Here is a 27,071-nt window from a genome sequence, read left to right as displayed (position 1 = left end):
TTGCAGCGTCCTTTCTTTAGCCCTGAGAGAAACGGGCTCACCGTGGTAGTGTAGCAGTGGCTGTGGTGGTGCCCCCTGGTGCCCAGGGCTCTGCATCGCAGGTCCTGCAGCCTCTGCTGTCCTTCCTGGCAGCATCAGATCTGAGTTGTGAGCCAGCTGCCCCAGGCTTCTCCGTGCAGCCTTTGCTTTCCCAGACCAGGTCTTTCTGCAGCGATTCCAGACCCTATATTTCAGGGAAGTGCCGTCCTTGGGTGAGGATGGGTCCAGATGAGCAGGACTCTTGCAGAGAGGAGCCTCGGGGAGAGAACAGATGCGGGTGGGCTGTGGTGGATTGGGATTGAGGCCACTGCTGTCTGGACCCTGTGGACAGCAGCTGGCCCGGGGAGTGGTGAGGATGTCCGTGTAGCACTCTGGCGACATCTGCTGTCTTTGTGTTGTTTGTTTGTGTTTTCACTCTTTCCTGCTCCTTCCTGCCCCTTGCCCTGCGCTTTTCCACAGCTGTTCCACTCGAGGTAGGGCTTTAACAGCACCATCTGGCGCTCGTCATGGTCACGTGTAGACTCACTGCCTGCCCCACGTCGGTTCTAACCAGCCCTCTCCCTTTGTGTTGTTTTTTTTTTTTTTTTCTGTTCTCTAACACTCCAGGTCCAGATAGTCTCCAAAAAAGTGAGCTACAGCCATATTCAGTCCAAGTGTGGTTCCAAGGACAATATTAAGCATGTCCCTGGAGGTGGTAATGTAAGTATGCGCTCGGGGCCACTGGTGTCTGAGGCCAAGCCCCCCATGGGGCGCACTGGGGAGAGGGCCACCCCCTCACTGGTGGGTGAATGGATTCGGGGAGACCCTGATGCTCACATGAGTTCAGACTGGGTGTCCCTGGTGAGCCCCTGAGTGACAGCTCAGTGACACCCACTTGGCATCTTTCCGCCCCTGTGGGTGGGAGGCCTTGGTGTCAGAGACCTGGTCTGAGGGATGCGGTCAGCAGCTGGCCCGCCGTCTGTCTCAGGTCCGCCCCGGGGATGCGTTGGTTCCGACCTGGAGACAGATGTCAGGACTCTTCCAGAGCCCGTCCTGGAGCCCTTGCTGCTCTAGAACAGGCAGTTCGTGGCCAGGCCCTCCCCATCTGCTGGGTCTTCCCTTCATTTTCATGGCTCTGCTCTCTTTTTCCCGCTTCCTCTTTCTCCTCCTCTCTCTCTGCCACCTCCTCCCTCTCTTCCTTCTGCTCTCCTTCCCTCACTGCTGCCCTTTTCTACCCCTTTCTCCTCCAGTTCCCTTTTATTTTCCTCTCCCTCCCTGTCCCATTCAGACATCCTGTCTGTCACGGTCCTGCTCTGTGCCACCCTTAGGGTCTGTGTTGGGGACATACGTATCTAGAGCTCAGAGGGCGCTCCTGGGAGGGACTGCGCTGGCCACCATTGCCGTCCAGCACGTGGAGAAGGCCCTGTGCGTTTTCCACGCCCCTGTGGCAGACCGCAGCGGGCGGGCTCTGCCCTCACCGCCTCTCCCCTTGCTTCGCTCCCACTCCCGGAGGAGAGCTGCCTGTCCTGGTCTCCCTTTTTCATTCAGTTCCTTCTCCTTGCCGCTGTGACCTGAATTAAGTCCCACTCTGCTTACCCTCTTCATTGTTAGGCTCCATCCTCTGCCGTCTCAGTGGTCATGCCATCCTGCCCATGGGTTACAGAGGCCCCCGCCGCACAGTTCTGCTGTGACGGTGCAAACGTAGAGCACCTGTTTTTTCCCCCTACATGACTCCCCTGCTTCATGTCCTTCCTGGGCATCTCCCCACCGCTGGCTGTTCCTGGCATGGTTTGGCACTCAGGTGGACGGTGCTGGGCTAACTTGGAAGTTGGCCAGACACTGGCCATGCTGGTGTGAGAAGATTGAGATAGGTAAGGTGTAAAGGCAGCACCTAGATAAGGTGATAAAGATCCAGCCTGTGAGGGGCCCAGTGGGCACTGGCTCTAGCTTTTCCTCTCAGGCTTTTCGCCTAGATGCAAAAACAGAATGTGAACAGTGAGGGAATTGGGTTGTCTGTGTGTGTGTATGTATGTGTGAAATAGAAATGTGTTAGTATATGTTGTGTGGTATATGTCAGAGCTCTGGAAATAGTCCTCATTTATCTCTCACCTACTATGGTCTTCCCACACTGCCTGCACATGACTTCAAACAGGATTATTTTGGCCAGGGAATGCACTTTTTTCAAGTGTTTCATTTTAGGAGGCTTCCTTAAACAGCAGAGCTTTAGGAAACTGCCTGTGGAGATGTTTCCAGGTGGGACGATGAGGGTAAACAGCCCAGACTAAGTTACTGTTGCGCCTTCCATCAGCCCCTCCGTAAAGCCACCATGGTCATACCTGCATGGGAGAAGGGTAGCCACCAGCCATACGCATGTAACCCTGACCCGCCAAAAGCCCTCTTTCTGCCCAGAGAGAAATTCTGGGGTTACCACACAGATGAGTGGCTTGGAGCTACACAAGCCCCCATGTACACACAAACATGCCCCTTTTTGAGAACCAAAAGGCCATTGAGCGAGAACATCACAGCTGCTTCTGCGGATGATCAGAGTTTAAATTTTGCAGCAATTTAGTTCCATTTCACCCTCGTGAGGAGGGGTGTGTATGTCAGTGGTTTCTGAGACTTGTTGGCAGGGTCACTTCATTAGCAGTATTGACACCTGTGCTGCCCCAGGGGCAGATTGTGCGAGCAGGTAACAGGAGGAACTGTGTGGATGCTGGGTGGTCATGGATGGGCTTGTGCTGGCCACTGGGCATCCCTGGGTGGGGCCTTGGGGCCAGCATGAGAAACAGCAGCACGTGGTTCCTCGATGTACCAGCCTCGTCTCAGTGGCTTTTAACTTAGTGAGAAGCGATTAAGCTTTTTAAAACTTTTAATTGTAGACATTTTCAAACATATACAAAATTAGAAAAAAAAAATGGTAAAGTGAATTGGATGTCCTTTTTTACTCAGCATTTATTATTTTTGTGGCCAGTCTTATCTATGTATGTTTATCTCCATTATTCTGAAGCCAGTTCTAGTTATATCTTTTATCTGCAAATATCCCAATATATAACTGTAACAGATAACTCTAATATACATATGTATAGTATAAAACCCCATAACATGTTAAACAAGTTTACTTAATCAGGACACAAGTAAGGTGCATAGGTTGTGGTTGGTTGATTTGCCCCCTTGTAACCTTAGATGCCTCTTGCTGCACAAGCTCCTGGTTCATTTCTCTTTCTTCATGGTAACACTTTTCATGAGTAAAACTGAATGGCTTGTCCTAGACTTTGGGTTCTACTGAGGATATCCCCATGGTTTCACTTAAGATATTCCTTAGTCCCACATTTTTCTTCAGATTAATTCAGGCTTGATTCTTTCTTTTACCCCCACATTTTTGCAGGACGTTCATAGGCAGTGGTGGTGTTTCTGTCAGGAGGCACATAATGTCTCACTCTTCTCTTCATCTCTCCCTTCCTGATGCTGGTGGCTGTTCTTGCCCAAAACCCTGAGTTCAGCAAAGGTGCACTGTGGTGAAACTGGAATTCTCCCATCCCTTCTTCATTTGTTGGCTGGAATGCATCTATAAAGGAAAACTTGCCCTCATCAACTGTTCTTTCACTGAGGACTAGGCTTCACATTTGGAACACAGTCAAGAGCTGTGTGGGCTCCACGTCCTGGCAAGAGCCTGGCCATGGCGAGTGACCTCTGTTGACCCCTCACAGGTCATCTCGGGTATGGTGCAAGATGAGCCTGCCACAGTTGCTGAGGACACGTGGTGGCCTGCTTTAGCAGCTGCCAGACCTGTGACTGGGAAGAGTGCACTTCCCCACGCTCCTGTTGAGGCATAATTGCAGCACTGTTGGAAAGACAGAGCTGAAGCAGAGGCTGCCGTTTTGATGATAGGAGGTGCTCTGTAAATGATGATTGAGCACACGAAGCGGTTAGTACCGAGCCGACGCCCCTACAAGAGACAGCATGGAGAGGAGATGGAGCGAGGGGAGACACGGGAAGGCTTTGGAAAAGGCGGCCTCTAAGCTGGACTTTGGACCATAAAGAGTGCTTGGGTTTGAACCTGACAGTACCCCTCTCTCTGAGTGAATCGCTTTTGTGTGCATGTTTTTCTCCTCAGGTTCAGATTCAGAACAAGAAGGTAGACATCTCTAAGGTCTCCTCCAAGTGTGGGTCGAAGGCTAACATCAAGCACAAGCCTGGTGAGTGGTGCCTCCCTCATCCCAGGTTTCACCCCTGCGCCTCTGTCCTTTTTATTAAGACTCCTAGAGCCACCCACACCCAGGGCACAGCAATGAAAACAGCATAGTCCTCAGCCCCTGTCAGGGAGGGGCTTTCTGGGCACTAACCTCTTCATTGGAGGAGGAACAGTTTGTAAAGGCTGCCTTTTGCACGGGCAGAGTCTTGAGGCCCCACTGTGTCCATAGCACTGTTGACCTAGCCCTCTGGTAGAGGTGCTCTACCAGCTGAGACCCTTCTCAGCCTCCCTGATGCATGTTCAGGAGCTGGGGCTGAAGGAGCTTTGGAAAATGGTGGCCGGGCCTTGCCTGTCAGATGCAGGAGCAGAGAATATTTCCAAGCAGTGAAGCATCAACCACAGTTCCTACAAGGGACAGGAAGCCATTCAGCAATGCTGCCTCGGCCCACGGACTTGGATCTTGCTGCCACAGCAGTCCAGACTTTCCTTCCAGCAGCACAGGCCTGGCGCCCTTGCAAAAATCTGTGGCAGGTGGCATGTTGTCTGGGCAGGGCCTGCGTTCTGGCTGTACCCGGAGTCTCGTGTGTCCTGGTCAAGAGTCTGCAGCAGACGTGGGGCAGAACCGTATCTGCAGTAGCAGACACACTGGCTGACAGCTCACCTTCATTTTTCCATTGTATCTAGAAAACCCACTCTTCCGAGGTAACTTCTTCCCTAGTGACACTGAGTGACTTGCGGTCCAGCTTTTACAGGGGCCAGAAGTCCAGTGGGTAGGATACTGGGAGAATTGGGCAGGAGGCTAGCTGACATGAGCAGAGAGGAGATGGGAGAGTGAAGAAGGCTCAGGGAAAAGCCCAGCTGAGAGTCTGGGTGGTATGAGAGCTCTCTGGCCCTTGCTTCCATGGCCGCACGCTGGCTGAGCTGCAAATGTTGCCCGCGTACAGATTGCCTTCCCTCCGCTCCCACCTCTCACTGCTTCTTTTCACGACAGATTGGGTAAACTGTTCACCCAAACCACGTGCCCATCCTGTCTTGCTGGTCACTCCTCTCCTTCAGTATCTGTGCTGGCAGGTAGAAATTGAGGATTCCAGGATCCTGACCCTGACCAGCAGGGCGTCCATGAGGCTGAAAGCGGGCTGGACTCCCATACTGCTGTCAGAGGGGGATGTCACTCCGCCAAGTGACCCCAAGGCAGGCGTGCATCTTGGCTCCTTCCGAGGCTCTCCTGGGGCTGCGGCAGGGCACGCACAGCAGTGGTAGGGTAACTTTCCTTCTCTCTGGCTGTGTGGTGAAAGTGGCTCAGCCTGACCTGGAGAAGAGGAGCCCTGTTATGACAGATGGGTGTGCTGTGCCTCCGCCCCCGTCCTTGGGGCCACCAAGAGCAGATTACATCTTCCCTGTTTGTCTCCTGGGTGCAGCCCAGTCCTTGGCCAGCCTCCTGGCTCTGCCTGTAGGGGTATTTTTCTGTCACCCATAATGACCCATTTCTTTTTGGTTCCAGGTGGAGGAGATGTCAAGATCGAAAGTCAGAAGCTGAACTTCAAAGAAAAGGCCCAGGCAAAGGTGGGATCCCTCGATAATGTGGGCCACCTGCCTGCAGGAGGTGCCGTGAAGGTAGTGCTTGGGTCCTGATGGGGCTGGAGGTGGGGGGTGGGCTTGTGCAGCTGGAGTCTGGTCCCAGCCCATGGGCACCTGTCACCGCCCCTCAGTCACTTCAGGAGTCATGTTTCACCCACTTCATTACTGTTCCCATCGTCAGTCATCCGTCCTGAGTGAGGCAGGAGAGGTGAAGAGGCCCCAGCCCAGTCAGCTCTCATCTGTCCAGCTGGAGACAGAACCTTCTCCTGAGAGCCATGGGCTGCCTTTGTGAGCCCATCTCGGCCGTTTTCAGAGGAGCAGAGCTGATGTGCAGGCCCCACTGAGGCCAGGGGTCAGTGGAGTGCAGTTCTCGCAGCCCCTCACGAGAGGGCAGTGCAGTGCTCTGTGTCAGGCTTCCTTCCGGGCCTGCGAACGGGGTGGCGCGTTTTCAGCTGCCCGTGGCGGCAGGCCCGACGTCCACCTCCTCAGGCCTGTACTGCCAGGCCCTGGAGAGTGCTCGGCTTCCTATCCTGGTTGGGCCTCTCCTGCCTTCCTCCCCTCTCTTCCCTCCCCTCCTTCCACAGTACTGTGAGACCCTTTGTCTGCCAGAGATTCTGTCCATGTTCCATGTCATCAGGCAGGGGACATATGGGGGCAACGTCTTGAAGGCTTCCAAGCCTGAGGGTGGCTGCGCTGCCTCGGGGAAATGGGTGAGGAAGCGGGGATGTGAGCAGCGCTGTGGGCCTTCCTCCAGTGTCCGATCACCCCTCGCAAGCTCCATCCCAGCTTTGTCCTGGTCGCCCTCTGTGCTCCAGTTCAAGCCCCGACGAGCTCCCTTGACTGCTGGGGACCCTGGCTCTATCACAGACTCTGGGGTCGTGCTCCACACCTCGTGAGGGGCCATTCTCTGGTCGCCCTCCCTGGGGCACTAACTTCAGTGTGGTCCCAGCCACGTGACAAGCACGTGCAGACCAGGGCTCACTTCCTGGGCCTTTCTGACCGCCAGTCTTTTCTTTATTCACATCATCTCCCTTTTTTTTAATCTTTTAACCACTTCTGGAACTATTATTCTAGCACGGAGGCCATATCTTTCACTATTCTAAGCAAGGACCACCCTGGAGCCTTCCGTTGTCACCTCTGGGCATTTGTGGCACAGGCGTACCAGCTCACCCAGTGCCCTGGGCCCCACCCCCCACCCCTAAAGCCCACTCTCTTCTGCTCTTGACTCACACTGGATGTCCATGGTCCCCACAGTCCTTACTCTACCCTGAAGCTCTCCCGGCCCCTGTAGTCTCCCTCATCATACCTCTTGGACACTTTCCTGGCTCCTTTTTGTTCCAGGCCCTGAAAGGGTGCCCAGCACAGAACAGGCCTGTGTCAGGGGTGAGTGAACAGTGATTAGCCAGGCAGGGAGTCTGTGGGGTCCCTCAGGTCCGAGGTGGTGGCCTGCACCCCACGGGAATGGGTCCAGCTCCCAGAGCTCCCTAGCCGAGACCTGACCTGCAACTTGAGATCATTCCTTGGGTTTTTTTTTGCTAACAACCTGCTGTCATAGTGGTTTTGATCTGGCATCAGCCTTGTTAAAGAGCTGGGCTGTCATGTCAGAGGCTTCGTGAGGCTGCCCAGAGGAGGCTCCTGGAGTGCATCCCTAGCCAGATTGCACCCCCTTCCTGCCCCAGAGCCCACGCCTGGGTTCTTGCCGAGCATTGGGCCATTCAAACCAGGATTTGGCCTGTTGGGTTGGGGTAGGGGTGGGGAGTGCCTGGGCTCGACTCCCAGATGCGCTGTACATTAGGCCGTCGGGGCAGTGGGGGTGGGGGCAGTGTGTGGAACCCACCACCATCACCATCCCACTCCCTCCCCGACTGACCCTGCACTGTCTCCCCCACTGTTTCATTTGTAGACTGAGGGCGGTGGCAGCGAGGCCCCTCCGTGTCCAGGCCCCCCTGCTGGGGAGGAGCTGGCCATCCCTGAGGCAGCGCCTGAAGCTGGCGCCCCCACTTCAGCCAGTGGCCTCAGTGGCCACACCACCCTGGCAGGGGGTGGTGACCAAAGGGAGGCCCAGACCTTGGACAGCCAGATCCAGGAGACAAGTAAGTGGCTGGGCTTGGCCTGAGGGCCAGCCAGGGGCCCTGCCACTGGCTGCAAATTGAAACTCCTTTGTTTTCTGACTGGAGAGTGGCCTGAATTTTAACGAAGCAACCTTTTATTTTCCAGGCATCTAATGATGACATTCTGGTCTCGTCTTCCGTCCCCCATGTCCCCCCTCTTGTCTCCCCTGTTACCCTCTCCCTTCCCTCCTCCCGTGTCACTGCAGATTGAGACCTACAGGCTGACGTTCCGGGCAAACGCCAGGGCCCGCACCGATCACGGGGCCGACATTGTCTCCCGCCCGCCCTCACTTCCCTGGCGGCCCCAGCTCAGGCAGCCAGGCCCCTAGCTTCCCGCCCCAGGCCGCCCCCCAGCCTGTGGCTCGGGCCCCGGGCAGCCCTCTAGGCGACCCCTCCCTCTCTCCCTCCCTCGCTTGCCCAGGGCAGCAGCAGTTCCCCCCACACCCATGTTCCTTCCACTTCCTGCCCCAGGCCCAGCTCCCTGCTTGGCTTGCATCCTCACCACTTTGCGCCACTGCTCCACAGAGAAGGTTGGGTGGAAAATGGGGTGGGGAAGAATAAGTTTGGGATCTCCTGAGACCTGGGGTGTAGGGGCGAGCTGGATCCCAGCATCCTCTTCATTTTGTTTGGGTTTTTTGGACCAAACCCAAGAGAAACTGACATACCCTCCCTCCTCCCTGGTCCTTCCGGAGGGAGGAGTGGAAGCAGACGTCCACGTGACGGCTGCCGTTAAGTGCATCCCCTGGAGCCTGCTAAGCCACTGCCTCTTCCTTTGACCCTACGATGGTGCCCGCCGTGCAGGTGGTACCAGGCGCCACTTGCTGCCCTCCCCAAGTTAGTCAGAGGCAGCGTTGCCTGTCCCCACTCCTCCCCATACCTGCCTAGCTGCTGTCACACTTTGTTTTCTTTTTTAATAACCTAAAAACCAGTGGAGTAGTTTTGCAGGTTGAAGCCATGTCTAAATGAAAGTCCTCAGTAGGTGTTAAAGGAAACAGGGAGGGGAGATTCTGAAGCCTCCAGCCGGGGGGGTCAGGTGTCAGGAGCTGCCCTGGCTTGGGCAGCTCGGGGCCCCAGCCCTGGAGATGGTGTGGGCAGGGCAGGCGTGGTGTGGGGGCTGTGGGCTGGAGAGCAGGCAGGGACCGCTAGGGGCTGGTCAGTGTGGACTGGTGGTTCTGGCATTTTGTGTGTATGCTGCTTTTCTTTTCTAACCAAGAGGCTGGTTTTGGCATCTGTTTGTCTCATTCCCTGGGATCTGGTGGAAGACAAAATTGGGACTGGAGAGGGCCACGGAGGTCAAATTCCTCCAAGCCTGCAGCCTAGGACACTGCCGGGGAGCCCGATGTGTCCAGCACGTGTGTGGATAGTGGGGAATCAAGGTGGGAAATTTAGAAGCAAGGACATGCAGTGGGCCATCCAGGCTCCCTTGAGCCTGACTGGAGAGGGGGAGAGGCGAGGCGAGCCCCGCCTGAGGAAGCGTGTCCCAGTTAGGCCTGGTCTTGGGATGGCTGCAATGATTAGCCCTGGGGATTATATTGACATGAAGATTCTTATTGCACTTGTATTTTTTTGTATTAAAGTTTGCATGGTTTCTAATAAAGGATTAAAATGTAACAGTTTGTAGTCAAATGGCCTGGGAGTCTCCAAGGCTTCTCCTCTGAAGAGTTGTTTTCTGCAGTGCAGACCTGGCCCCTTACCCTCCCACCTCCTCTTCGGGCGTCCCCTGGCACTGAGAAGGGGGGTGGGGCCTCGAACTAGGCTTCATGCAGATTTGATGTCTGTATAGAGGGAGGGTGTCTGGGCTGGGAAGGTTCTCCCCGTTTCTGAGGTAGCATTTTCTCCAGAGAGGTTTGATACATCCCCAACTCCCCAAGCACTACCAGGGGTAGAAATTGCAGGGATCTTGTGGAAAAAGCACTTCCAGAGCCAGAGGCCGTCTAGGGTGCTTCAGTAGCGCCAGGGACATCACGGTGTCCATGCTTTGTCTGCAGAAAGGGGTGAGGGAACTGGGAGGACAGTGGGAGGCGGGTGGCAGTGACATGTTGACGCTGAGGTGGGCGAGCTCTGGGTCTTTACTCCTTTGGCCAAAAGCAGGGGCGGGAGAGGTGACCCCCGTGGAGGGCCCTTGAGGGGGCGCTGGAGTGGTTAGTGTTCTGAGGGGTGGTCTGGTCAGTTGCCTTGATGGGTCCCACCAGCCAGAGCAGCTAAGGCTGCCCCGACAGGTGGGCCCAGAGGCCCTGCGTGCTCTGCTGTGCAGCCATCGGGGCAGGGACGTTTCTGTGCTTCCCCATTTGCTTATGGCTCAGCCATTCCTCATGTCAATCTGTGATTCTGTTGTAACGATTTCCAGAGTAAATAAAGCTCTTATGTCCCCAACACGTAGGCCCTGTCTTCTGTGCGTCCTGGTCTCTACCCCTCCAGCTTGTGGCCCACCCCGTCGCTGTCCCTCTGCATCAAGGGACCGGTGTATGCCTTGTGGTCTTCACCTCAGCACCTCCTCTGTGAGCCTATGGCTGTGACCGAGGGGTAGGGTCTCCGCGGGCCTTGGTTGCTTATGGAGCTATTCCCTCCCCCACCCGCCTGCGCTGGGAGGTGGCAGCCAGACTGAATGCAGATGCCCACGGTGGGCCCTGCCATACCTGCAAAGACAGTGCAGACCAGGCTGGTCCAGGCTCCTGAGGTGTGGGTTTTAAGCCCCTTCTTCTAAGACCTTGGGTCCCTCCCTTCTGAGCCTTCACGCTTCTCGTGGTTTGGGGAGCGTGGCCCCCAGCCCAGGGCGCTGAGGTCCTCCGTGAGAGAGGAGCCTCGCGGATAGCGATGCTCACAAGGGATAAATAGAACTTTATTTTAAATAAACATTTTCATTCTGTACATGGCCCCAGCAGAGACAGGGCTCAGTCGTCAGCGGTCTTGCGCACATCAAAGCTGCCGCAGGGCCCGCGCAGCAGCTCCGCCAGCAGGGCGAGCAGCTGCCCGTGCTCCTCCTGCACGCAGGCTGGCAGTGCCGCCAGCTCGCTGCGCAGGCTCCGCTCCACCATGCGGCCCAGGGCCCGGCGCAGCTCCCGCAGCAGCCGCACGGTGCGCGAGTCACCCTCCAGCCGCAGCAGGTCACTATCGCTCAGGGAAATGGTGGCCCGGCGCCCATCATCTAGAGGAAGGAAAAGGTGCGAGGAGCCCGGGTGAGGCCAGGCCCAGGGAAGCAGGGCAGCCAGAGGCGCAGAGAGGGGCGCAGGTACCCACCACGGATGTGGACGTCCCCGTCGGTCAGCAGCAGCACAGCTAGCGGGTGCACCTGGGAGGAGTCCCGGACGAAGACGCTGCCGTTGGACTTGACAGCCATGAAGTACGTCAGCCATCGGCTCCGCAGCCGGGTGGCCTCCCTGGGAACAAAGGGCTGGGTGAGGCCCCCTCCTGAGCCACCCCCGCTGCCCCGCTCTACCTGACAGTCCCCACCTGTTAATGGTCGACTTGTGCAGCAAGATGTTGCCGGATTTGGTCCTGTACGTGACACTGTTGGGCTTGAACTTGCCCTGCCGGGTCACCTTGCCCTGCCTCACCTGCAGGGATGAAGGGAAAAGGTGGGTGGGCTGAGCAAGGAGCCAAGATAGGAAGAAACCATGGCCTGGTGCCCCCACCCCGAGGCAGCACCTGGATGAGGTTGGGGTAGAGACCCGCCATCAGCACCCCCTTCACCAGCTCCTCCTCCTCACTGTACTCGTTGCACTGGGCAGAGGCCAGGGTGCAGTCCGAGGGCTTCCCAACCAGGAAAGCCTCGTAAATGTTCTCTGAGAACTGCTTGATGAGTCCTGGGGAGGCAAAGTCGGGGTAAGCCTACCGCTCACCACACTGGCCCAGTGCAAGTGGGAGGGGCAGGGCGCTCAGGGCAGCGTGGGGCCCGCTGACCGTGGATGAAACGCAGGCTGGGTGCGTAGAGCAGGTTCTCCTCCAGGTAGTTCTCACGGGAGCTGCGATCCTGCCAGCGCAGCACCTCCTCCCAGCCGGACACCGCCCGCACGAAGGCCAGGTGGTCACTGCCACTGTCGTGGCTCAACAGTGCTTTCACCTGGGAGGGGGGAGGGTGCCGGGGTCACAGGGCAGGGGCCAGAGGCGGCCACCTCGGGACAGAAGGCAGCGGAGGGCTGGAAGGGGAAGAGGAGGGCCACGTGCAGGCACCGCGTCTGACCTTGTCCACCTCCGCCCGGTTCTGCAGGCTGCTGCTGAAGGGGTCCCGGGTGAGGCACGAAACGACCACTAACAGCGGGTGCAGGCAACGGAAGATGGCAGCCAGCACGATGGCCTTGGCCAGCCGTGGGTCAGTGGAGATGTGGGCCAGGCGCTGCCCCAGGGTGGTCAGGTACTCCCGCTGGTCCAGAACCCCTGCAAGCTCAGCGGTCAGTCCCGCCCTTGAGAGCCACTCGGCAGCCTGGCCCAGCCGTGCCCCACTCACCAATCTCCTGGAGCAGGATCACAGCCTCATCCACCGCCTTGATGTTTGGACTGTCTACGGCCTTGGAGAGGAACTCCACTGCCTACAGCGTGAACGAGGCAGAGCCTCTGTCAGCATGCACCCCGTCTGTGCGCTCCCAGGCCCCCCCCGCCACCCCTGCCGCACCGTCTTCTCTGGCATGTGGATCTTGGCCTGCAAAACCAGGTTCTCCAGGGGTGTGCGCAGGATCTCCGGTACTTGGAAAGGGGCCATCTTCTCTAGCCGGCTCCGCGGGAAGAGGTGGTAGGCAAAGCCAGACTGGCAGCGGCCCGCCCGGCCCCGGCGCTGGATCACATTGGCTCGTGACACCCACACGGTCTCCAGGCAGGAAACCTGGGGAAGGGGGCCTGTGAGCAGCCACACGCATGCCAGAGCCCTTCCTCTAAGCTCCCCCAGGCCTGGCCTTCATTCCACTCGACCCCTCGATGGCCCTCCCGCAAGGACACTGAGACCCCACGAGCGCGGCCCTTTCCAGACACACAGGCCCGGGGTAGACCTGGGCTGGCGCCAGGCTGCGAGAGGGCTACCACCTTGGTCTTCAGGTCGTAGCGCTCCTCCTTGTGCAGACCGCTGTCCACCACATGCACGATGTCATTGATCGTGATGGACGTCTCGGCGATGTTGGTGGCCAAGACGATCTTGCGTACCCCAATGGGAGGCTGCTGGAATATGGCCTTCTGGTCCATCATCGGGATGTTGGAGTGCACTGGTGGCAGCGAGAACACACTGGTCATGGGCACGTACCACCTCCGTCAAATCCTCCCCGTAAACGGGTGGGCAAGAATTTTGACCCTATTTTGATGAAACTCAAGTCCAGATTAGTAATATGCCCAGTAGAGGTCACCAACCCGGTAAAAAGTAGTGTGGCCTGGTGACAAACCCAAGACCCTGAGCCCACCGAGGCGAGTCAGTCCCTGGGACAGAGGGCAGGCCTGGTGTAGGGGCCACTGTCCTCGCCGACATGCTCTTACCTGGCAGGATGAGGTACTTGCTCTCGTGCATGCCCAGGGCCTCCTGGAGGCGTTGCTGGACTCCTTTGATCTCCTGCCAGCCCGGCAGGAAGCAGAGGATCCCACCTGTAAAGGGGCCCTGCAGGCATGAGCCAGTGGCTCCTGGCAGATGGAGGGCAGGGTGGGCCTGGGGGACAGAAGAAAGCACCCACCTGGTTCCCCGCGGGCGTCGATGTGCAGAACCAGATCAGTCACGAGGTCCAAATCCAGAGCGCATTCATCCTCAGACTGCGGTGGGAAGAGAGGCCAGTCACAGTCCCGGGGCCAGGGGTCGTGCACGGGACACGGCCACCGCGACTCGGTGAGGCCAAGGCACATGACACCTCACCTCCAACCCTCACCACACCCTCGTCAGGCAGGCCCGATCCTTGCCATTTCTAGCAGGGAAGGAGGGGAGTCCGGGAGGACAGGCCAGGAGCTGCGGCGGGACGGGGCGGGCGTACCCCTCACCTCGTGGTGCCGGTGCCGGTGCGGGTACTGGTGCTTGCCCAGCTTGGCCAGGATGTCCTCCAGGTAGTGCTCCTTGACGGGGTACATGAAGCCGGGGACCTTGATGACAGGGCAGCCACCAAAGTAGCGGGAGAAACGCTCGTTGTCGCCGGTGGCACTCATGAGCACCAGGCGCAGAGCTGGGTTGAGCCGCTGCAGGCCCTTGAGCAGGATCAGCAGGAAGTCCGTGTTCACGTCTCGCTCGTGCACCTCGTCCACGACCACGTGGCTCACGCCCTCCAGGCTGGGGTTGCTCTGCAGCTTCCGCAGCAGGATGCCCACCGTGCAGAACAGCAGGGCCCCTCCTCGGGCCGGAGGCTTGCTTTCCAACCGCACCTGGAAGCCTACGTTCCGGCGCAGGGAAGGGCCCAGTTCGTGGCTGACCCGCTGCGCCACAGACACAGCCGAGATGCGGCGTGGCTGGGTGATGATCACGTTGCAGCGCGCACCGCGGCCCTCGGTCACGTAGCGCTCCAGCAGCAGCTGGGGGATGCGCGTGGTCTTCCCACAGCCCGTGTCCCCAGCAATGACCACCACTGGGTGCTGCTCGATGGCATTGAGGATGGTGTCCCGATGAGGGTCCACGGGGAGCTGGGGTGCCTCCTGCCAGACCGGCCCTCGCCGCCGCCACAGCTCCAGCAGACTCTGGCTCAGACGCAGCTCCTCTGCTTCTGACAGCGGCACGTAGGGCTTGCCTGTGATGGGGTCACTCAGGGGCCCCGAGTCCTTGCCCAAGGGCAGGATGTCCTCACCCTGCAGCCGGAGCTCTGAGGAGAGCCACGAACTCTCCACGGGGTACTGGGGGACAGGAGAGGCAGATGAGATGATGAAGAGGAATACTTCCTCCTTTACCCACAGCCAGTCCCTCCACGATTCACACCTCGACCAGAGGCTGTGGTCCAATCCGCTGAGCAGGACTCAGTCCCTGACTACCCCAGGACCCCGGGACATTTGTGGGCAAGACTAGACGGCTCGGGGCCAGGGTGCTCCCAGGCTCCACCCCAGTGGGGAAGCAGGGGGTCACTTTCGCCTACTGCAGGTGGAGGCTGTGGGCAAGTGAGGGGGAACATGGGGATTCTCTTACATGGTTCAGGAAAGTCTCAATCTTGCGGAGGATGGGCTCAGGCACCTGGATGGTACACGGCCGGCGCTGGGTCTCACCCAGCTCTCGCAAGGAGGCCAAGTTATACATGGCGTGGGTGAGCGGCTCGTTGTTCCGGTCCACCAGTCCCAGGCTCTGCAGAGGGACATGGATGGCTCAGTCTAGGGCCCGCTCCCCAGAACTGGCCCAGACCTGCTCGGCAGCTCCAGAGAAGTCCTGCAAAGCAACCTCCCCTCCCCCGCCCCACCCTCAGAGCAACCTCTTTTCTAGGAGATTTTTGGGTTTGGACTGACATGGTACAGGAGGAAGAAATCAGGAACCAGGAAAATGTTAAGTCTCCACCAAAAAAAGTTAATTCAAGGAAAGTAAGACCTGACGTGTCTAAGTATTAATCACAGCCCCCAGCTGGCCAGGTCCGTGCCCCTGAGAAATCTCTCCCTGCGCAGCAGGGGCTCCCACAACAGCCCGGTCTCATGTCCATGAATCCCCGACACAGACCTCTAGGCCAGCTGGGCCAGGCCCCTAACACAGCCTGCAAGCTCCTCCGCTTTCTCTGCGCAGCAAAGCCACCACCCCGATCCCCCCACCAGCCTTCCAAGTCCAACTGCCACACCCACCTCCTACTCTTGCGTGATACCCAGTTCATCACACAAATGTACATGGAAATTCCTGTAAGTATCTACTTACACAACTTGGTAAAATAAGCCACTGGAAGGGAGACTTGTTTTATTTCCACGTATACCCAAAACCACCTCCCCAGAGGTTAAGACAAAGCATTCCAACACATTGGAAAGCCAGCCATTTCCCCCATACTCCGTCATGTCCAGATTCTGCACTTCTTCTAAGGAAGTCTACCCCTGTAGGGACCAATCACCTTCCTCTAGCCTCTGAGTCCCAGGAACAAAAGAGGTGCCCACAGGGCCACCCTGCTTCAGGGGAGGCCCCTGTCCTTTCCCAGGACTCTGAGGATTTGTTTGCAGTCTGCCTGTGGGCAGCCAGGTGCTGGCAGAACATGGCGGCCCCCAGGAAGCTTGCTCCTTCCTGAGATAGGTGTCTACCGTGCTTGGGTAATCTCATCACTGGTTTTGTCAGATTAAAATACAGACTTCCTCAAAGTCCTCCCAGTAGCCCTACTTCTGTCCTCTTGAGCCACAGGTAACAACACAGCCACTCTCTCTCACCACTCACCCAACCCCATCCCTCTTCAATTCTCCGAATCTCGCTACCTCTCCCCATCAGTCATATATGATATTCAGTTCTCAGGGCCAAATGTGTACCAAAGGTTTCTGTCCATTTGGAGTAAAACACGGTGTCTCTCCTCTTAGTCCACAAACCAGACCTCCACTGGTTTCACAACACCCATGAATCATCTCATCTTCAAAGCTGCTTCAAAACGCCTGCCGGCTGCAAGCCACACTGCCTTCGCCTGATTGTTGGTCCCCTCAGTCTGCATCCCACGTGAACTCACACTGTTCGTGTTGGCCACAAAGCCCAAGTTACCAAGATCTTTCTAGGTACCAAGCCTGGCCCCTAAGAGAGACACCATTTCTCCAGCTCCACACCATTGAGAAAGATGAGTATGTCTCCTCCTGGCTTCACCCGGGTTCCAGCCCACAGCACTGAAAAGACTGAGCTCACAGCAAAGCCCCTCTGCAGGAAATGTGGAGAAGCCCTGGAAATAGCGCCTCCAGAGCCTGACACACAAGGCTGGGATACTAGCTACTCCAAAAGCCTGGCAAAGGTGGATTTTCATTTCCTGGAAAAATGGACCACTTGCCAAGGGTAGCAGGGAGCTCATGCATCACACCAGGGACCCTTCCGCACTCACCTTCAGTTTCTTACAAGCCAAGGCTGCCGCTTTATTCTCTGCCTCTGCTTTGCGACGCCCCTTGGCCACGAAGGTCATGGGACAAGGCCAGAGCAGGGTGAGGGTGGACAGCTTGGTCTTGGTGCCCACAGTATGGAACTGCATGAGGTTCTACACAAAGGGCGAGAGAGGGGGTTACAAGACGGCAAGGAACAAGAACGTCTAAGTGTTCTCTGAATGCCAAGGAACCCAGATACGGATTTTACCCCCATCTGAGCAGGTACCAAACGTCAGCCACAAAAGAAGTGCCAATGAACAGGCAGAAGAGAGCCCCATGGGGCTGCAGTTCCAGGATCTTGGCATGGTTTCACAGGAAGAGACGGCATCTGGGCAACGCCACTGCCTGCCCTCCTAGCCCACTACCCTCTCAGCACTGTCAAGGCACACAGGTGCGATGGCAGCTGTGGGTGGAAGCTGCCAACACAAGCTAAGAGCCAAGCACATCCTGGGGGAACAAAAAGGCCTTGCGCCTAGAGCGAAGCTCTGAGTAACCAAAGCCCTTCAGCCCGGCAGTGAAGAGGAAAACCTCAGCAAGTCAGCCACCCGCTCCCCAAGCCTCCATCGGTGCCCGCACCCCGTGAACAGACCCGGGGTCTCCACTCCTAGAGTCCTCAGCCCCCTCCCAGGCTCCAGTGTCCTGACTTCCGTTCTGCCCCTGCTTGCTTCACCCTCCGAGGACCCCAAGCTCCCTCAGCTGGCGCAGGCTGGGCTAAGGGAACGGGCATCTAAGGCCTCCCACAGACCTAAGTCTCCCTCCCACCTGATCTTGGGGAAACCCAGACTTGAGCAAGCCGGCTCCCCACTCACACACACCTTCAGGAGACCCAGCTCACCTTGGCTGTGGAGGAGGATGTCGCTATCTGAATCACCTTGGCCAGAAGGTTCTTGGGAAGTGGAAACTGGGTCAGAGCCCTAACAGCACTGTCGTCATCTGTCATTTCAAAGGAACCCCCCCTGAGAGGACCAAAAGTGTAGGTGAAAAAGCGCTCTCTTCTCAAGCCAGTTTCACCTGCTCTGAAACCCAGGGGCTCAGATGCGGCATCACTGCAGTGGGCAGCCAGGAGGTGGGGGCATCTCCACTTGGCCTGTGGTCCTCTTACAGACACACAGCACACAGGGCGTGCCCTCAGTTCCCCCAGACACACAAGAGAGCGAGAGCAGGGGGCAGGCAGAGCAGTTGCCAGGGCTCTGAAGGGCTCAAGTGTGAGCTGGAGGGAAGGCCCATGCTGCTGTCTTGCAAGAGCCCAGCCAGAGCTCACGGCCACAGCTGGCTGTCCCCAAACAGGCAGACGTACTGAGAATGAGAGACGCTGACTGAGACGAAGGGCAAAGGTCTCCCATCTTTGAGAAGGCTCCAGGGAATATGTCCCCACCCCACGTCAAGGCGCAGCCCCGTTTCCCCAGCCTCCCCTGCCCCTGGCTGTACCTGGAATCCCTGAGTGGGGCGTGGGAGTCCTGCTGGGTCATAGACAGAAATTCAGTGACATCGATGGTCCCTTCTTCTAGCTCTTCCTCCTCATCCTCCTCTTCTTCCCGACCCAAGGAGCGGGACAGGCCCCCAGGTCCCCCTGGCCGGATGCTCTCAGGATTCAGCTGCCTCCAGGAAGTGGGGGGCATGGTGGGTTCTGGGCGCCACCAGCTGTCAGCCGGAGAGCCAAAGCGATCGGCTAACACGCGGTATTTGGCTGCATCAAACAGCTCGTTCCGGGGACCCAGCAGACCCCAGCCCTAGGGGAGAAAGGGGGGCGCTGTGAGGGCCCTTAGCACCCTCACACCGCAGGCTGTTCAGAGCCTGCCCAGTTACCCTGTAGGCCCCTCGTGTGTGGGAGCCATGCTTTCTCACCTATCTGCTCACCTCAGGCCTGGCCCAGAACTGGGCAGAGAGAGCACTTTACCTGTCTAGCATCAACAGATGAAAATGACGAGGTAAATTCTTACAGCTGTTAGACAAAAGACCAAGAAACTAAAGAAAAATCCCCATTAAAAACCCCACAGCGCAACAGGAAGCAGATGCATTCACAAAGTGATCTAGAAAGCTTCAGTGAGTGGGGTGATTAGGAAATATGCCGTCTATACTGTAAAACAGATATACCTCTGAAACAAGAATCCTACACTGGGAACCTATTCTAGAACTAACACCAAATGTTTTTAAAGCCATTATAGAAAAACATTATTTGCCACGTCTCTAACATGGACAGAGCAACACGCCTGGCACTCTGGGCACCAAGCGAGGGACACCCGGTCCCTGCCCTCAAGCAGCTCTGAACCTAAGAGGCAGAAGAGAAGCGCAGAAAACCAGAGTCTGAGGAGCAAACAGTAAGCAAGGGGCCAGAACGAACAGGAGTGGCATATGAAGAGGGCACGAGGTTCAAAAGCTCAAGCTGCGAGGGGCAAAGACAAGAGAGGTAAGCCGCAGATGAGTCAAGAGGCTTCAACACGTGACAGTGGGCGGTGGGCGCTGGAATCCAGGCGCCGCTCCCGGGCAGCTTCAGCCCCACCTGACTCCCGACAAGTTGAGGAGTGACCGCCCTTCTGAAAACTCTCCCCTCAGGTTTCTGAAAGAACCAGCTGTAATTTAAAATGGTATCAGGTAAAGCCTATTCACAACAGCAACAGTGACCATGTATATATGTCTTTTAAAAGGTACAGAACTTGGTAAAAGGACACAAAGGGAGTTCCTGTGATGAAACGTTTTTGCCCAGGGAGAGCAAAGCCTCCTAAATTAAGCCATGTAATGGAACTCCAATCAAAGTGTGGACAGACTCTTTGGGCCCTTGGCCAAACTGTCAGATCTCTACGGAGGAACACGAAGATCCTAGGACAGTAAGATGCTGTGACAGAGGACGGGAAAAGGGCACGCCACACACACCCACATGCAGGAAAGCCATAACCGCTTAGTACGGGTGCCTGGCCCCAGGCTCGGCTTGCATGCTTCTGCCTCACTGTTTACACGGACCGTCTGATTATACGGAAAACACACGCAACACCCTCTCCCTTGGCCTTCCCCAGGGCGTCAGCAAGCTCTTCCTCCTTGCCTCCCACTCACTCCCAGCCTGCTCCCTGCACGGCCTGCCTCCCTCCCAGGGGCTCTTTCTGCCCACTCCCGCTTCCCCGCCACCCGCTCTTCCTGCTGCCTCCGCCATCAGACCCTCCACTGACCTCTGCAGCTCTTTAACCCCAGAGAAAAGCTCCTGCCTGCTGCTACCGGCATCCGCGCCTGTTCCAGGTCCCCGTCTCTGGGCTTGCCTGACCCTGCCGCGGCTGCTGGGGACTATTCCTAAAGGCGAACTCAGCGTGTCATTCCAACACCCATTCCAACACCATCAGTCAAGACTCCTACCGGAGACACCTAGGAAGTGTGGGGAGGACGTGGAGACACTGGAACACTAGTGCCCTGCTGGGGGAAGGCACAGTAGGGCCGTCACTATGGAAACATGACGGCAGTTCCTCAAAGAATTAAGAATTACCATATCATCTAGCAATTCCAATTCTGGGGATTGAGAGCAGGGTCTTGAAGGGTTATCTGTACACCCAAGTTCACTGCGGCATTATTCACACTGGCCAAAAGGTGGACCCCAGAGTCCATCAATGGATGAACGGATACACAAAATGAATATATACATACAATAGAATATAGCAGCCTTTAAAAACACAGAAATTCTGACCCTTGCTACATCATGGATGAAACTTGAGGACATTAAGTGAAATAAGGCAGTTACAAGTTTCACTTATATGATGAGTAGTCAAATTCACAGAAACAGAAAGAACTGGGTTGGCCAAAAAGTTTGTTCAGGTTTTCCCATAAGCTGTTGCAGTGGCTGCCAGGGGCTGGGGAAGGGACTAGGATGAACAGTTGTTTCTTGGGTGCAGAGATTCAGTTTTGCAAGCGGATGAAGTTCTAGAGATTGGTTGGTCAACAATGTGGCTGTGCTTACTATTACTGAAGCGTACACTTAAAAGTGGTTAAGAGAGCAAACTTTTTACCCACAATTAAACATACAAACAGACTACGAGCACAGACAGAGGAGACAGAACAGGCTGGGGAGGAACGTGAGCACAACTTGCTGCGCATGGTCTCGGTTTAAAGTGCCTTTTACATCCAGGTAGAAAAGCGCCTCTCATCCTCGGCACTGCTGACATTTGTGCTTAATCGCGCCGTTGTATCTGACTCTGCGACCCCGTGGAGTGAAGCCCACCAGGCTCCTCTGTCCATGGGGATTCTCCAGGCAAGAATACTGGAGTGGGTTGCCAGGGCCCCCTTCAGGGGATCTTCCCAACCCAGGGATTGAACCCAGGTCTCCCACATTGTAGGCGGATTCTTTATCATCTGAGCTACCAGGGAAGCCCAGTGACATTTGGGGCTAGGTAATTCTTTATCGGAGCGGGCTATCCTGTGCATTACAGGACATCTAGAAGTATCCCTGGCCTTATACCAGCAGCATTCCTCTTTTTGTGGCCGCCAAACATGTCTCTAGACCTTATGAAGTGTCCCCTACGGGGAAGAATCCCCTCTAATTGAGAATCCCTGAGGTAGAGGCACTCAATGAGGGATAGCAACTTCCAAGACATTAAACAAAGAAAGGATGGTTGAACTTCTGAGAGAGACAGGATCCACTGGGGGAAGGAGTACAGAAAAGGAGACATTTACAGAGAGTGGGAGACGAAGAGGAACTTGGAATGAGCCAGAGAAAAGGAGAGCAGGCACACCCATTGGCTGAGAAAGACGCCCCAAGGGGCCGAAGCCACAGACATTCAAGCAGAGTGAGGCCTGGGGAGAGGCTGGGCGCTGGCAAAGCTGCCCCAGTCAGCCGACAATCACCATCAAACACCTCAGGGATGTGAAGGGAACCAGGACCACAGCAAGGGCTGCGGCGCTCGAGGGGAGCAGACAGCAAGCACGGAGAGCTGTGTGCGGGGAAGCAGGGCCGGGGGAGCAATCGGAACACTGAAGACTTTTTTTTTTTTTTGGCTAAGCCTCTCTACTGCTTGCAGGATCCCAGTTCCCCAACCAGGGATCGAACCCGTGCCCTCAGCAGTGAAAGCACGGTGTCCTAACCACTGGACCGCGAGGGGATTACCCAACACTGGAGAAGTTTTGATGCCTACAGAAAAGAATCAGATGAGGAAGGATTGGAAAATTAAATAAAAGGGTGAGAGATGGGATGGAGAAGACACAGAGAGGGGAAAGAGAAAAGAGAAGGGTTGTATGGAGACCCGGGATAGGAAGAGGGACTTTCCTCCTCAGATCCAGGAAGGAAGCAGGACAATGAAGTCTGCAGACTGAGCGGGAGAGAAGCTGAAGGAATACAGCTTTGTCCGTGGCAGAGCGAAGACCAGGGAATGTGAGGAAGACCCAAGGATGGCACAGCCATGAAAGGAGTCAGTTAGCAAGGGAAAGAAAGATTGGGAGCAACAGTGAACATCTGGTAACTGCTGCCTGACCAAAAACTCAAAGCAACCCATGTCCGATCAGTGCAAAGTGATAGAGAAACGGTTATTATTCTTTCCTTGTAAGCAAGAGGACTACAGGGCCACAAGGAAAAACCTATATGAAATAACAGGGGGAGAACAGAAGCCAAGATAGAAGTCTATTTGTACAGAGGGAGTGCTCCCCACAAAGAGGTTCTTCGCTGTGGTTTCTGAAACCACAGAAAGTGAGTAACTACAGCGGCAAGGAAATAACATCCATCTGTTCCCTCAATGGCTGAAGCAAAAAGGAACCACATGATGAAAAGGGCTTAGGATAGGTTGAGTGGTTGAACACTCTGCCATCCTAAACCTAGGAGCATCTGGGCCCAGGAAGACCATTACTGCAAAAAGTTCCCAGGAGGGAGGTCTGCGTGGTTTTCATGAGGGGAGGGTCACCTTGAACAGCTGGCAGGCCGCGGCTGCAGCCTGCCTCTCAGCGTCAATCTTCTTGCTGCCATAGCCTTCTACCTCCACGCTCTTGGGCCACTTTATGTGGAGGGTGACTTTCTGAGAAAAAGAAGAGAGAATCAGAACCCTTGCCTCTGGACTACAAAGGTATTACAAATCACACGGAGAATCCACAGGAAAGCTGCAGGCCTCATGGCAGCAGGGCTGGGTGCAAGACAGAACCCCGACCCCATCATTAGCTCCTTGGAAGGCTCCAGTCCTCCCCCCGCCCCCACCAAGCCACTGTCCCACCTCAAGTTGCTTTGCTTCTTCAAAGTGCCATGTTCCAGCCAGAGGGCAAGGTGGGACCCACCCTTATTCTTAAAAATCTTCATTCAGAATGGTTTGCCTGCGTGCTTCCTGGTCCCAGGACCTACAAGACTCTGGGAGCAGGAATCATCATCAACCCTAACCCTCTACAGTTCCAAGAAGTTGAGGAAGGACCAATACCAGGGCCCACTACAGTGGCCTGTCTCACACAAGATGAGAGAGCATCTCGCTTCACTTGCCCATGTTTCCTTTCCCTAAACCAGACTCTGCTCCAGACCTAGCTTTGTTCTGAGATTCTCTGCTGACCATTCACAATTCAAACAACCTCCACTGTGGCCTCCCTGACGAGAAATCCGGGGGAGCAAAGGGCAGCTGGTTTCCTTCCGGAGGCTCAGACCAACGTGTTTCCCTGCCACCATACCTTTTTCTTCGGTCCATTTGTATGCACGTAGACCAATTTGTCTTTTGCGTGTGAGATGCCAAGGGCTCTTCCAATCACACTGTTGAGAAGATTTTTGGGCTGTGGAAACTCTTTTAATAGGTCCCTAGAAGCTAAGAAAATAAGGACAAAAGCATTATAGTTGTGTTGCTTTAAAAACTCTGTGGGGTATGTTTCAGGGCAACCCTGGGCTGGATACTGAGGATGTTGGCTCGCGACCCAAACCACCCAGGAGCATCTTAAAAAGGAGGGGCAGATGGCTTCAGGGTTTACAGGGGACAGTGGACCTAGACCCACTGGACAAGCATCTCCTTGTGAAAGAGAAGGGTCAATGCCCCAGACACCAGAGGGGAACCAGCCAGCATCCTCTTCCTCACCCAAGCTCCTAACTTTACACATCAGCTATAGAAGCCTAGATGACAGCAACCCCCCTAATCTGATGTCTGAAAGAAAGCACTAAATAGACAAAACCAAACCAACCACACACACACAGGCACACACACACACACACACACACACACACACACACAGAGGCACATGTACACACACTGGAGGTCAAGACAACGCAAGGCCCCTCCTAAAACAACAGATACACAAAAGGGAGGAATGCCTGCAGAGTCTGAACACCAAGCCGCAGTTCTCCATCACACCTCAGCACCCTGCAAAAGGCCTCCCCTTTCATCCGGATTATGTGCAGGGACACTGGTTAGAGACCTCCAGAGCTGAGCCACAGGCATGAGCTGGTCCTCCCAAGAGTTCACTGCAGTGAACCAAGTGGAGGCAGGATGCATCAGCCATCATGAGAGATACCTTACATCTGCTCACTTGCACTCTGGATCAATTCCAGAGCACAAATGGGTGAGATGTCCACCTAGAGGCAGCTTGTGCCAAACACAGGACTTAGAGAGACCATGAAGAATCCTGCTGAGAGTGACTGAAAACAGAAGGAAGAGTCCCAAAGCACCAGAGTGGACCTTCAAGAGATGCGGAGTCAGAGGAGATGGAAAGCTTTTTCATTCTCCACCCACAGTCTCTGGCTTATAATTCAGCTCCAAAAAATATTTTTTATAGAGCCTGTGTGTGTGCGTGTGTGCGTGTGTGCGTATATGCACCTGTGTGCATCGATCGTAAGTCACGTGGGGAACGTCTTCACAGCCCTGCACACGGATCCCCACAGGACACTTGAGAATGGCCATGGTGTTGGGCAAGTCTCTGTGTCCTGAAAACGCTCCTCCACAAGCTCTGCTGTAACTCTGCGGCCTGGGTTCAAACTGTTTCCCTGGAGAAGACTCCCCTGACAACTGGCCAAGAGGGAAGATTCTGCCTGGCCCTATCTCCTTCTGAAGGATCACTCTTAAAACTACTGAGAATTAAGTAGCCAAGAAAGAGTATGTAAGCAGACTCAAAGGGCTTCCACCTCACAGGAGGGCGTAACTTTAAGTAGCCCATCAGACACACGTATAATACAGATGTGCAGGGGTACCCACTGCAGCTCTATAAAGAGGCAGAGGCTAGCACACTCTCTGTCCATCCTTGGTCGGCAGGGGTGCTCTTACTAGTTTCATCTCCTGCACTATTCAGGAGGCAAGCGCTGGGATCCACTGTGACCAATCATTCTGTCTCTATTTCAGATCTTAAAGTCCCAGATGGATACTGAGCTTTCTCTTTTTCTTACAACGGGAAGGATGTGCTTACCCGTGATGCTCTAAGCCTACACCACCGCCCTGGCAGGAACTGGACGTTTACCTGTTTTCCCCAGCTCCCTCGTGGTACGCACCTCTCACCTATTGTTGCCAGGGCAGGCGCTCCAGTCCCAGACCTCTGCGCTTGGGGTCCATTTGGACCTGAACCACACTGAGTTTTACAGCAGTTGGGCTGCGGCCCGCCACTGAATGGCTGTCTCAGCCATACCGAAGAGGGCCCGACCCCGGCCCGCGCCCCTAGCTCTGCCATCCCCAGGAGTCAAGGGCGTCGCAGCCTGGCTGCCCCCGCCACTGCCCTCACCGTTCACCATGCTTCCATCGCCTTCCCCAGGCTCGCCGGGGGCCGCCTCGGCCTCGGCGGCCTCCTGGGTGCTGTCGGGGCGGGAGCAGCCTGTCGAGAGGCCGCGCGGGCCTCCCTGTCGCCCGATGGAGCGGGGACCCGATGGCCGCAGGCGCGGAGAGACGCCGGCGGCCAGCGCCATGAGTCTCCTGGCGGTCGCCATCTCGCTCCCGCCCGCCCCCGCGACTCCGGAGCCGGGCAGGGGCCGGGCAGAAGGGCAGGAACGGGAGACTCGGGCACCGCGCGCCCCCTGCCGGACGGGCGGACCCGGGACCGAGCCGACATCATACTCCAGTCGACCGGTGGTGGGTCGACTGGATAGGTCTGGGATCCTGCCGAAATCACTCCCCTAGGAAATCCAAACCCACAAACTCGTCATCTGAAGGCCGGAAGAGAGAGTGGGGTTTTTCGGGAAACAGTACAGGCCTTAGCTCAATGTCCACCCAGAGAAATGAAGTAGAAGTTCCCTCTGGGTCCTACCCAGGGCTGGTAGATGGCTTCTACGTGCCCAGTTGGCTTGCACTCCAGCAGGCGGACCGTAAGATAGCGATTACTGCTAAGCTGGGGCACATCCACCTCATTTAATGGCTTACAACTAGTGAAGAATCTGGAACCAGGACAGGGAAGACCTCTTGAATATTAGCAAACCAGACTGAATCTCCAGAAGAGGAGTCAAAGGTGAAAAATACCCGATTCAGACCCTGCGCCCAAGAACTGAGCGGGTGCAGCAGTGAAAGTCTGAAGCTGCTGCTGTTCCGCACGTGTGTGAAAGCCAGATGGGATTCTGCCTCCAAACCACGCCCCCAGGGCTCTAGCCAGGCTCATGCCTCTTCTGCCTCTTCCTGCACTGAAGGGCAGGGCTTTGGGTCAGGTGGGAATCAGACTGAAACTGCATGTTGGGGCCGGGCAGTGACAGCAAGGGCCTCAAGGTCCCAGTCCCTTGGAAGGAGGCCTTTGTAAGAGGTGAGCAGTGCAGCCTGGAGTTGGAGGTAAGCTGTGGAGGGGGTGGGAGTTGTTTGTTGTTTGTTTGCTTTATAATTCTAGATAAGATTTCCAGGATCCCCTGAAGAGCTTGTTGAAATGTTACTGGGAGCCACCCTCCACAGTTTCTTAGTCATTAGCTCTGGAGCGGGGTCCAAGACCCGCATTTCTTACGAGTTTCCAGGTAATACTGAGGTTGCCAGTCTGCGGTCACACTCAGAACCGCTGGCCTATGACAAGAACATGGGATTTAAGTCCTAACACCTGGGCTCAGTTCCAAGTCTACCACTTGCCAGCTGTGAACCTTGGGCCATTTTATCTCTGGGGAAAATGAGGACGAACCTGCTCTACTCACTTGGTATGGCTGTGGTTAAGATAAAATAGGGATGTTGGCATTGAAACATGTATAATATCATGTAAGAAACGAATCGCCAGTCTAGGTTCGATACAAGATACAGGATGCTTGGGGCGGGTGCACTGGGATCACCCAGAGAGATGATATGGGGAGGGAGGTGGGAGGGGGGTTCAGGATTGGGAACTCACGTACACCCGTGGCGGATTCATGTCAATGT

General features: G+C 56.0%; 2 protein-coding genes across 13 annotated transcripts in view; one reads left to right on the top strand and one right to left on the bottom strand.

Moving 5' to 3' along the window:
* Nucleotides 1-8,332, top strand: part of MAP4 (microtubule associated protein 4) — a 153,486-nt gene extending 145,154 nt beyond the window's left edge. Inside the window, exons 8-12 of one of the 2 annotated variants that reach the window (XM_052647602.1) lie at nucleotides 646-738; nucleotides 4,133-4,214; nucleotides 5,712-5,824; nucleotides 7,692-7,881; nucleotides 8,006-8,332. In XM_052647602.1, the coding sequence (XP_052503562.1) occupies nucleotides 646-738; nucleotides 4,133-4,214; nucleotides 5,712-5,824; nucleotides 7,692-7,881; nucleotides 8,006-8,013 (486 nt within the window). In that variant the 3' untranslated portion in view covers nucleotides 8,014-8,332. Of the gene's footprint in view, nucleotides 1-645; nucleotides 739-4,132; nucleotides 4,215-5,711; nucleotides 5,825-7,691; nucleotides 7,905-8,005 lie in introns of those variants that run through there. The other variant, XM_052647596.1, reaches the window with a different exon arrangement.
* A 2,410-nt stretch (nucleotides 8,333-10,742) lies between these two features.
* Nucleotides 10,743-27,071, bottom strand: part of DHX30 (DExH-box helicase 30) — a 28,870-nt gene continuing 12,541 nt past the window's right edge. For 10 of the 11 annotated variants that reach the window (XM_052654589.1, XM_052655198.1, XM_052655270.1 and 7 more), the window contains 18 exons: nucleotides 23,458-23,588; nucleotides 22,716-22,826; nucleotides 18,277-18,578; nucleotides 17,684-17,804; nucleotides 16,812-16,961; nucleotides 14,966-15,118; nucleotides 13,843-14,679; nucleotides 13,545-13,620; nucleotides 13,354-13,458; nucleotides 12,913-13,088; nucleotides 12,509-12,715; nucleotides 12,344-12,425; nucleotides 12,080-12,273; nucleotides 11,800-11,959; nucleotides 11,545-11,702; nucleotides 11,350-11,453; nucleotides 11,137-11,276; nucleotides 10,743-11,044 (listed from right to left, as the gene is read on the bottom strand). In XM_052654589.1, coding sequence (XP_052510549.1) covers nucleotides 10,791-11,044; nucleotides 11,137-11,276; nucleotides 11,350-11,453; nucleotides 11,545-11,702; nucleotides 11,800-11,959; nucleotides 12,080-12,273; nucleotides 12,344-12,425; nucleotides 12,509-12,715; nucleotides 12,913-13,088; nucleotides 13,354-13,458; nucleotides 13,545-13,620; nucleotides 13,843-14,679; nucleotides 14,966-15,118; nucleotides 16,812-16,961; nucleotides 17,684-17,804; nucleotides 18,277-18,578; nucleotides 22,716-22,826; nucleotides 23,458-23,588 — 3,461 coding nt within the window. In that variant the 3' untranslated portion in view covers nucleotides 10,743-10,790. Of the gene's footprint in view, nucleotides 11,045-11,136; nucleotides 11,277-11,349; nucleotides 11,454-11,544; nucleotides 11,703-11,799; nucleotides 11,960-12,079; nucleotides 12,274-12,343; nucleotides 12,426-12,508; nucleotides 12,716-12,912; nucleotides 13,089-13,353; nucleotides 13,459-13,544; nucleotides 13,621-13,842; nucleotides 14,680-14,965; nucleotides 15,119-16,811; nucleotides 16,962-17,683; nucleotides 17,805-18,276; nucleotides 18,579-22,715; nucleotides 22,827-23,457; nucleotides 23,589-25,479; nucleotides 25,687-27,071 lie in introns of those variants that run through there. The other variant, XM_052654903.1, reaches the window with a different exon arrangement.

Source organism: Budorcas taxicolor, chromosome 1 (assembly GCF_023091745.1).
Source record: "Budorcas taxicolor isolate Tak-1 chromosome 1, Takin1.1, whole genome shotgun sequence".
Taxonomy (NCBI): Eukaryota; Metazoa; Chordata; class Mammalia; order Artiodactyla; family Bovidae; genus Budorcas; species Budorcas taxicolor.
The sequence above is the reverse complement of the archived record's forward strand: the minus strand, read 5'-3'. Positions and strand labels throughout refer to the sequence as shown.